The sequence below is a fragment of the Berghia stephanieae genome, chromosome 2 (assembly GCF_034508935.2).
Source record: "Berghia stephanieae isolate SIO BIC M18660-M18661 chromosome 2, UCSD_Bste_1.3, whole genome shotgun sequence".
NCBI classification, from domain to species: domain Eukaryota; kingdom Metazoa; phylum Mollusca; class Gastropoda; order Nudibranchia; family Aeolidiidae; genus Berghia; species Berghia stephanieae.
Window position 1 is genome coordinate 62,085,956 of NC_088361.1, and position 11,211 is coordinate 62,097,166.

At 33.9% G+C, this 11,211-nt stretch overlaps 1 protein-coding gene across 1 annotated transcript; it reads right to left on the reverse strand.

The window, feature by feature from the left end:
• Positions 1–252: 252 nt before the first annotated feature.
• On the reverse strand, positions 253–10,627 carry LOC144965287 (uncharacterized). Its single transcript, XM_078900479.1, has 8 exons — positions 10,062–10,627; positions 8,253–8,712; positions 7,486–7,661; positions 6,698–6,832; positions 6,201–6,328; positions 5,495–5,576; positions 4,816–4,921; positions 253–3,608 (listed from the first exon to the last, which is right to left on the reverse strand). The coding sequence occupies exons 1-8, from the start codon at positions 10,248–10,250 to the stop codon at positions 3,253–3,255; spliced, it is 1,632 nt and encodes a 543-aa protein (XP_078756605.1). The 5' UTR covers positions 10,251–10,627; the 3' UTR covers positions 253–3,252.
• Between the last annotated feature and the right edge of the window lie 584 nt (positions 10,628–11,211).

The following is an 11,211-nucleotide window of genomic DNA, read 5'->3' on the forward strand; positions in this document are numbered from 1 at the left end:
AGCTCTCCTTTATGCACTAAAACGTGGAAAACAACAAAAACTGTGCTTGACAAGATACAGACATTTCTGAACTCATGACTGAGGCGGATCTATAACACAAGATGGTCAGAAAAGAAAAAAGAAGAGCTGTGGTAGAGCAGCATCTTTAATGGCCTATGCTCCTGGAGGTAGGAGCGAAAGGCTTAAGTAAACCATCAGAGTTATGCATATTACAATTGCTTCTTGATAAATAAGGTGACTCATGCTGTCAAGTTTGTTCTTTTTTAAAGAAAACTTTAATAAATTCACAATGAAGGAATTTGCTCCAACAGCCATTCAACACATTGTTATGTAAAATTCAATTACAAAATTAATATCAATACAAAAGAAACTTAATACAATTTTTTAAAAATTGATTACATCCAACGGAGTGACACAACACACCGATGGTATGGTGGTTTTTTTTAGGAATTATGATGAACATGATTTGTAAATTAAGAGGGTTTGATTATTTTTCCATTCCATTGCACAGAAATTACGTCTCATAACAATTTTTTAAAATTGTAGTTTAAACATTTTACTTTATAGAATTGTTGTAATAACCCCCCCCCCCCCCCAAAAAAAATAAATAAGTTTTAAGAATACTGATCTAATGATATGGCAGTTTTATTGTAAAATTAGATATCATTAAAGTCTATGATGAATTATAGCATTTCGATATCGAGTTAAAATCGAGTTTTTGTGTCTGAAATTATCAAACCAGACAACAAATCGGATTTTCAGGTTAAAGAATAATGAACTATTATCAAAATATTTCATTTGTTTTTAAGAGTATTGAAAATTTGAACAAAGAAAAAAAAGAGAATGAAACCAGGGGGGAGGGAGTGTTTACCACTGCAACAAGAACAGCAACGCATCAAAATTGTATGTAAATTCTTACACATCAAGATCAAATACCTTTAAAATCATAATTGCTAATTTTGATACCATATCAGTAAAAATACATACATGACAAATGATAGTATATGTGTGCGTGTAAGAGAGAGAGAGAGAGAGAGAGAGAGAGAGAGAGAGAGAGAGAGAGAGAGAGAGAGAAGAGAGAGAGTGGAGGGGAGAGATAGAGAAAGAGAGAGAGAGAGAGAGAGAGAGAGAGAGAGAGAGAGAGAGAGAGAGAGAGAGAGAGAAAAGAGAGATATGAATTAATCATTACATAATATCAACAAGTTGAGTCACACATTTTATTTACTCAAAAAAAATTTAAAAAAATAAAAGCAAACAGAAAAAAAAAAAAAAAACAATAACGCATGATTGCAACAATGACATGGTATACTGTGTGACAGCAAGATTTACTCTTGGAGTATTTGTAGGTTCGAATCGTGTTCGGCGGCAGCAGTGGGGTAATATTCAAACTAATAGAGAGGTCATTGAAATTCAAGAACCTTCAAATCTGTATTGACTGTGTGTTTTGAGATTCCAACCCTTTTATGCCTAGATAGTCTATATAAACTATGTTATCAACTGTTATATAATGAATAGATAAAGATCTGAAAAAATGTGTGGAACAGTGCCAGTCAAAGCAGAGAGAAAAATACAAGAAATAAAAAACATCCCAAAAAAATCAGCCTGCCTTGACTGAAGATCAAACCTGAGACCTCCTGATTACCAGTCAGACGTGTTACCATCACACAACAGAGGTTACTGAGGAGGTCTGAGATTAAATCCCCAGTCGAGGCAGGCTGATTCTTAAAGGTTGTTTTTTTGGTTGGTTTTTGTTCTGTTTAGACTGGCAATGTTTTATACACTTTTTCAGAACTTTATTTTACACCAGTGCCTACTCCTTAATTTGTCACTTTGATGTTTTCAATATATAATGAATCCACGATAAGGATATATGATATATTGTGTCTGAAATCCTGGGCAAGACAAGCAGAATACGTATCCATTTCTTACCTAAATGGTGGATTTCAAAAATACAAAAAATGTGCTTGTACTGTAGAATTTGAACAAGCATGCAATATCTGATATACTGAATGGATGGTTTCAATCCTTTTAAAGAGAAAACTATTGCTTACAAATTATTAGAATACGTATTAAGTTCAGTTTGAAGTCGTCATAAATACTGGTCAGAATACAAAATACTTTTACATACTTAAACCAGATTCTTAACTCCCACAAAAATTGTTTTTGAAAATGGGGGTGGGGGGCTGAAGGGAATCAAAGTTATGTCCAATGAGGGAGAAAAAATGGAATCCTTTTTGACTAATGGGTTAGTCTACAAACACTTTAAGAAACAAATCACTGAGTTCCCATTAGAATTCACTCTTATGCCATTTACAACTAGAATTGATCCGGAAGTCAATCCGTATTCGCCTTGTTTGTAACCAAACAAAAAAAAAAAACAGTCAGGCATTAATGAATGGAGAACTTCATTTGATTTGTCTTAAAATAAGTCATTTTAAATTGAGCAAAATAATAATTTTACACCGTTTTGTATCCGATGTATATATGTATTGATGACACTGATCATGTACAATGAACAAATTCATTCATTCAACTTTGAGAGGATGGAACAAGTCAATGAACTGAATTAAAAACCTTTTTTTTCTCCACTGAAATAAGATATATTTAATACTAGTGGACACTGAAGTATTTGATATATATTCTTTTAGTATTGTTGTATATCCTTCATAACTGAACGTGTTATTCAGCACTTATACTTAATGATCACTGAGACCAAATACTTATGGTTCTCGATCTCTAGGCAAGTAGTCAAGAGATAATCCCTAACCTATCCCCAAATGGAAAATTAATAATCCTACATGACCAAAGATCTAATGAGATATATTTTATTCTGGATTATGACACATTTAGAATGATAACAATCTTTGTTCTCATCTTCCTTGTAAGCCAGTCTAGCTCAAAGAGCAACACTTAAGATCTATTTTTTAAATGAGATCCAGATGTCGAGAACAGCTCAAACTTTGTTCACATGGCAACACGATGCTGTTTGAACTAAGTCAAATTCGTCATCACCACACTAAAATGCAATACTTTGTGAGGGAGCAAATTAAGATTTGTGGTATGAACTGGAATCACACTAGACGAAAGCTGTAGCATTAACGTTTATTGTCAGCACAATCGACACAGTCTTTTCTCAATCTTAATATACGAAACCAATCACATTTCAGCTTTCCAGCATCATCAAGAGGTTAAGAAATGGTTCACGAGTCCATAAAGACAATTTCTGCCCATAAAGCAAAACACACTCCGCTCTCACACTTCTTGTTTTTCATCAACTTTATGAACTTCTAAAAAACGTGGATTATCCTCTGTGGCATTTGATTCATTTCCAAGAACATTTTCTGGGGCAAAATTCAACTCACTCTTGTCATCCCTCAAATCATTGGCCACAAACTCAGTTTTGACTTGGATATCTTGATCTGTAACCATCTTCTTGACCTTGACATCTGACTGAATGCCCTCATCTGGGGTGTCAATAACAGCAGCAGACATAGACATTGGCACCTGATTCCAAGGAGCAACAGGTCGGCTTGTGACACCATATGGATCGTCGTCCATATCTTGTATTTCATTTGTATTTTCCATGTTCAGCAAACTTCTTGCTTTGCCTGAAAATGAAAAGGGGAGATAATGTATATCATAAGTGTCAATCCAAAATAATTTCAATAGAAAAACAAAAAAAGGGCAGATGTCTAGAATCTAGCAATTGAATAGTGCTAAATATGAAAGCCAAATAATGTTGTATGAAGATATTAAACTTCTCTATAAGTGTAGAGATATTTGTATTTCCTTTCTGAGCAGTAAATCACCAAAAAAATGTTATGTTCAGTTAAAACGGTATACCTCTAAATAACAGGTAATTATTACACAATTTGTAAGTAACTCCAATAACAAGAATTCATTGAAACATGGAATAAAAGCAGGTGTATTATTCGATTGTATCGAAGTTCTGCTCTTTTTTGATTTGCAAATGGGGACCTTACTGTGTGGCACAGCTTTGGATTCAATCACTTGGTCATTATTCCCCCCAAAAAAAACAAATCATAATAGTATGCTCAAACCTGAAATCTATATTTTTTAACCTTTGTGAAGTCCCATGTTTGAGAGTTTTTGCGAAAATAAGGTCATTTAAATTGATTGATATGTGAAGGATGAGTTTTCTAACCAAATTTTGAAATCACGTCTTTCCAGAGCATGGTAGTTAACTGGTCAAAATGTGATCCACCCTTTAATATGGCATCATGTCAGGATGCACCAGATGATGAGAATTGAATTTAATGGTCAGAATTACAAAATTGACATCTTTTGAAATATGTAAAGTAGTCCTTCAGAGCCATCAGACCCATAGAGCTGGATTTTATCCCGGTTTCTATGGCATGAAACGGACAATAGCAATTGGCTGCTACTATCAGGAAAAGACTCTAGTTTACTGGAGAGTAATTCCACCAGATCTAACAGGCCCAGCTTTCCAATCACTGCTGGGTGGACAGAAAAAAAACAATCAAAAAAACAGTCATCCGGTCCCATTTTTGCTTGTGACGTAAGTGAGCTATCGGGACCCCCTCATCTTTTGCAGTTTTAGTAACAAAATGCAGTTATTTTCAAACAAAACGTAAAATTAAACTCAAATTTTATTATTTAGAATTACGAATTTTCAATGTTAAGATCACTCCAACATAAAAACATTGAGATGATTGCTGAAATCAGCAAAAATGTAACTAGTATTTCTTAGATTTTAAAATATACTTTAACTTTTTCAGAGAAAATTTTTTTAAATCATGATAACTTAAATGGTTAATAAAAAGTATTGTTTACCTCTGACTGAGTTGCCGGGCATGGAAACAGGACTGTGATTGTCATTGGAGGAATCAAATGGGTTAAAGGTCGGGATGACCAGAAGGGCAAAGGACAGCAGCAGTACCTGGAATGGAAGCAATAATTCCATTAGTAAGTACAGCTGTCAAAATATCTCAAAATAATGATAAAGATAATGTTTCGAATATATATTTTCACAGAATCATCACAATAATTCATTTCAATAATTTTTAATTTGATATTAACTTACTTAGTATCAACCATGTAGTCGTGAGAGAGAATTTTTTTTTAAAAGAGAGAGAGAGAGAGAGAGGGAGAAAGAGAGAGAAAGAGAGAGAGAGAGACAGAGAGAGAGAGAGAGAGAGAGAGAGATAAGGAGGGAGAAAGAGAAAGAGAGAGAGAGAGAGAGAGAGAGAGAGAGAGAGAGAGAAAGAGAGAGAGAGAGAGAGAGAGAGAGAGAGAGAGAGAGAGAGAGAATTGAATCATGGTATCAGTGTTTATAAATTAAGATACACACATTTATGTGTAAATAATTTTTTAAAAGCCATCACCACTTGATCCTATTCATTCAACCCTTTTTTGTAAGTAATTATATCTACTTTATGATGTTATTTAATTTTTCAAAAATAACATAAATATTAATCTACATAACTCTAATAGACCAGAAAATGAGATTTACCATGACACAAGTTGACGCATGTGCTGACACCTTTGATTTGCCAACAAGAGACTGGAGACGCTTCAACTGGCTGATTAGAGTCCTGAAATTGATTGTAAAATTTGAATGAAATATCCTTCACAGACTCAAATATCCTTAAATTTGGCCATATCCCTGAAATGTATAAATGTCAATGCGACAAAATTTCTATGTTTGGGTTCCTTGCCGTATCTTAGATTAGATCATCATAACAGGCTACTTATAAAATATTTCCCCTCTAATTAAATGTATAAACATTTTGCATAATTCAAGAAGCGTATAATGCATAAATAGCTCAGTTAATACAGCACTCACTTCACACACAAAGGGACCAAGATCAATCACGGGTGCAGTCAAGATTTATTTTTTGACACCCCCCCCCCCACACCCCCTGTCCACCCAGCAGTGAATCCAACGGATAGCAAGAAATTGAAACTAGCCTAAGTGGATTTTATATTTGTCTGACGGTCCAAACAAAAAAAAACAAAAAAAACAAAATAAAGAAAAACAATTTTTTTTTTTAATTGGCAAACACCCGTTAATGGTAACAGAAAGGAATAAGAATTGTTATCAATCACTGTGACGTATTTGCAGAAATTAGGTCTAATAGGAAGAGAGAGTAAAGGAAATTGTTGGCGTTTTTTTTTTCTTTTTTAAATATTCATTTTCATTTGAAAAAAATACTCACACATTCTGTTTCTCCAAATTATTGACTTTTTTCTGTAATTCTCGATTCTCAGCTGTACACATCTTTACTCTCTGCTCCAAACCATCCACATATGTCTGCTTCCTTTTCCGGCTTTCTTTTGCAGATACCTAAATTGGTAATATTTTCTTTCAGTATTCGACATAATTTGAGATCAACTTGATTTAATTAACATAAATTTTTAAAAGATCAAAACGAGAATAAAGTAAGTAGTCTAAAAATTTGCGAAAAAGCCTAACAGAATTTATTCTCATTTTGTGATGACTGAAAACTCATTGCTATAATATATTGTTTTGGAAAAGTTTATTACCTAATCATTTTCCAATTCCAAATAATTCACCACCTTCCCTAACCATCTTTAAATTGAGTGCTAGTAATAGTAAGTGTTCTTGTCTCCAAGAGCATTGTATCGACATGTCATACCCTTGCTTAATGTTGGATATAATATAATTCATGATATTTTGATATGTAATGTATACCTTGTTTCTTATCTTCCTTCTGACAGACTTCAAGACTCTTTCTTCCTCCCTTGTCAGGGGAAGGTGAGTTGGCAGTGTAACACCCTCTTTATTTAAAAGATCCTTTTCCTCATCTGTTAAACGCAATTCAGGGAACTGAAAATAACAAAATTAAAAGATCATTAGCATAAACAACATTAACTTGAATAAAATCATGTTGCAATAGGTCTCAGCTATGGCTGTCCTTACGTGGATCTTTATATGATTGGAAGTATTACTTGTTAAGATAAAAAGTTGATGCTACTATACCTAATGAAAATATAAATATTAAACAAAAGTTAGAGTGAAAGAAGTAGTGATGGTTGTAGCAGAAGCAGCAGCTGTAATAACAGTAAAAAGGATAGTAGTAATAATAGAAGTAGTAGTAGTAGTAGTAGTAGTAGTAGTAGTAGTAGTAGTAGTAGTAGTAGTAGTAGTTGTAGTTAAAGTAGTAGTAGTTAAAGTAGTAGTAGCTGCAGCTGCAAGAACAGGAATAGCAGTAGTAGAGTACTTAATGATCTGTGACCACCCAGTTTTCATACCCACTGCTTCCGATAACTTTCGTGATTCACTGCCTTAATTTGAAAGGAGACATAATCTTATTAAAAGGGCCACACATATGAAAGGAAAGTCTTGTTAATATAAGTGATATGAGAAATGTTTTAATCAGTTTACACTGGCAATGGATAAATGGTGTAAAAAGGGGGACAGAATCACCATGCATAGTAAATGCCATGATTAAAGGAATAATAAAAGGAAAATTAACTTACATCTGTTGTGCTAGTTACACGTGGGTCTACATCCTTGATTGTAAATGGCAAAGAGTTGTCATCTTTACTGTTTTTCTTCACAGGAATAATTTTTTTACTGGAGCCATCGACAAGTAGAATAGATTGTGTCCCCTTGGTATATAAACTTGGAGGAAATTCCATCAGGTCTGAAGTGTCTGAAAACAAAAGAAAATTCAGCAATCATGATTAAGTGTCTTGTTAATCTACTGTTAGTGAATATATCATTCAAAATGTACATGACCCGCTAGTGATAGCAACAATTCGCTAAAGAGTGATAACTTTGTGTTAAGGCTTTTTGTCTATGAATTGTAAGAGTGCATTCCATCGTTAAACAAAGATAGGTTTAATTTCCATACTATACTTTAAGCAAGATTATATATGTGACCTAATGTGTCAATCTGGTATCGTAGTGGAATGAACTTGATGGGAAAATATGAGTTTAAAGTCAAATTGATCAGAATTGAGATATAGGTTTTGTTTCGCTTTTGTATTTTAAGTTTTTGAAATAGAGGTCAATCTCCTTATTGAGGATACTTATTTTAGCTGAATTGTATATGTTAAGCTTGAAATTAAATTTCAGGCATCAGTTTACTCAAGACATATCAGAAAGTGGTCACTCATTCATATATTTGACTAATAATGTTATAATGTTCTTTATGCCTTTTACAAAATGCACAATTGCTAACTTTACAACTTTTTAGATCTTAGGCAAAGTAGATACTTTACTCCTAATTTGTTAAACTTACCAAAATCAATAGAAAATTCATCATCGTTTAAGCCAGGTGACATTTCATAATCATCCATATCGTACTCATCTCCAATAGATGTCCCAGTTACCATACTTTCTGATTCATTGCAACCATTGATGATTTCACTTCCATCATCCAAGCCCATCAGATCAAAGACGTGAGAATCAGAAGTAGGAGATGTGGTTAAATTAGAGTTACAAGAATGATATTTCTGAGAGTACATTTTTTCAAGTTGATCATCTGTCATGTTTTGTGCTGAGATCCCATTAGAAGAATCATCTGAGACAATAGATATTCCGCTATCACTGTGTTGGCTAGGAGATTTGTGGGCAATGTAGGTGTGATCTGTGTGAAATGAATTGTTAAGTTTTGATGAAGCTTCCTCTTCAAGGAACGAATTTGGCTCTGCTTGATTTAGCAGAGTTTCAAAAAGATTGTCTGTGAGATCAAAATCGCCCTGAAAAAAAAAAACAAAAAAAAAATTTAACAGACATAGTCAAAAGAGAAATGAATATCAAAATGAATAAAAAAGTAAATGTATGGACACTAAATGAAAATGTAAAAAATTAACAGTTTCAAATGAATGCCACGGGAGACTATTTAGTCCTAATAATCTATTGATTGCACATGTGCAATGGAATTTGAGTACGAATAGCCATGGGAGATTATTCAGACTCGAGTCTGAATAGCCACAGCTTTTATAAATTTCCTGATGTGGATGAAGTGATGTTGTAGCCGATCTCTCATTACATCCGGGGCAACATGCACTTATTTGCAGGTCTTATAACCCAATTTCTTATGGGCTCATTGTTGTCATGGAAATCTCAAAAAATGATGCTAAATATTGTCTATTACAATAATGTTAAACTAGGCCCATAAGTGCATTCAGATGTCAGACCTGCATATATACATACACATCGATCCGAGGACGTTGTACACGAATTGTATTGCAACGTATTAACAGAGAAAATACTTTAATTTGCTTTTTTTTTCTGATAGCATGTCACTAATTATTTTTCTATCTTTCTAGCTTGACCAGGCATATATAAATGTTATCATATAACATTACTTAAAATATGATGTCCACTGTGAAAAAGAACGGAAACTTTGTGCAATTTAGTGAGCAGCAGCAGTGGGAGTCAAATTGTGACCCAACTCGTCCATAAGAAAGAGTTGTGACTGGAAATTGCCGTTCGCTTTTACTAAAAGTTTTAGGGGGGTTCAATATAAAGATGCATAACTTCGTTATAAAGAGGAAATCGCAGATATTTTGGTATCATTATTTTCGTTAATAACCGGGCATCTAGCCTCAGGATCTACGTACACGGTAACATTTATACACGGTAACCCTGACTCTCGCCTTTAATGGGTTTAAATTGTATTGTTTAATTTTTTAAAATAACACACGCACACACACACACACAGACACACACATACATACACACACATACAGAGTGAGGTCCATCTATTGCTTGTATTGTAGCGGCAAACTAGTTACCGTAGCTACCGTGTACGTAGATCCTGAGGCTAAGTGCCCGGTTACCATGTACGTAGACACTGCTTAAAAAGAATGTCCTGCAAAATTAGCCTGCTAAGAATAGAAGTCTCGTTTTAAATGATAGAATTAAAATAGTTTATTTGAAGTGGACATTAGATGAGGAAATGGGGTTTTTATTTTACTAGGAGTGATTAACAATATAGAATCTAGATTTGCAAAATGATGACGACTAACGAAAATATCAAGAAGTTGATGATCTGTGTCTTGACCTTGAGTTAAGTGTAACGAAAACATAACAATATACTTACAAAGTTGACGTTTGAGATTCCATCAACATCAGCATCATAAAATGTGTTTGAATGATCACTACCCGATTTTTGTACATTCCCACTTTCGTTGGATTCATTGAACTTTACCATGTCTGTTTTCAATATTCCACATTCGTCAAACAGCATGTCCAGAATGTCAGTTGATTCAAGTGAATTACTTGAATCCATTTTGATAGTAAGTTGTAACTATGGATCAATGTATACCAGTGCCAGCGTCAAATGCCAGGAATAATATCTCACGCAATCAAAAACACGTCAATTCAAAACAGGATTTCCCCTACCCCAAGTGTTCTAAAATTATCCACTCAGTCACTCCGACTCCAGACTCAACACAGTAAGATCATAATGAGAATGCTGTTTCAGTTAAACGTTGAACAATGTGAATTTGATGAATGAAGATTCAATTAAATGCGGTAGTTTTAAAGAGACCGAAAAGGAAATGTTACAAATTTAAATTCACAAGTCTACCAACTTTGACCACTTTCATTTACATGGGTTGTCTGGGGTTACTTCAGGTTACTGTATGCTATTTTTATCAAATGACTGTAAACTTCCTGTTAGTGACGTGGAGGTCAGGCCAAAGCAACCAAAGCTGATTTTTATTAGTTTCGTCAATAATATCATGGACTTTAAAAAGTCCTCAAATAAATTGTAAATTAAATAGATAATATTGTAAATCATTTAAATGGTACATCTCTCTCTCTCTCTCTCTCTCTCTCTCTCTCTCTCTCTCTCTCTCTCTCTCTCTCTCTCTCTCTCTCTCTCTCTCTGTATGCTCGTGTTCATAATTATTGTGTGTGTGTGTGTGTGTGTGTGTGTGTGTGTTTATGTGTGTATGTATGTGTGTGATGTTGTTGTTGTTGGTGTGTAGATGGATCAGTGGTAACCTGTCTCATTTTGTAACAAGCGTCAATGATGTTGGTTATTTGATCTGCTATCACCTCATCTTTACAGATAGCTATAGTCATGAAACTAAAACTTCTTCACACTTATTTAATATCCGCTAAACACAATCTAATTAACATTATTATAGTAAGATTACTACTACTACTACTACTACTACTACTACTACTACTACTACTACTACTACTACTACTACTACTACTACTACTACTACTACTACTACTAC

Excerpts from the sequence above, each read along its gene's own strand:
- LOC144965287 (XM_078900479.1), bottom strand. The coding sequence starts at position 10,250 with ATGGATTCAAGTAATTCACTTGAATCAACTGACATTCTGGACATGCTG. Across the intron at positions 6,833-7,485 it reads GTGTAACTAGCACAACAGAT|TTCCCTGAATTGCGTTTAAC; the intron begins GTAAGTTAATTT and ends TGTTATTTTCAG. Across the intron at positions 4,922-5,494 it reads ATGCGTCAACTTGTGTCATG|GTACTGCTGCTGTCCTTTGC; the intron begins GTAAATCTCATT and ends CTTCCATTCCAG.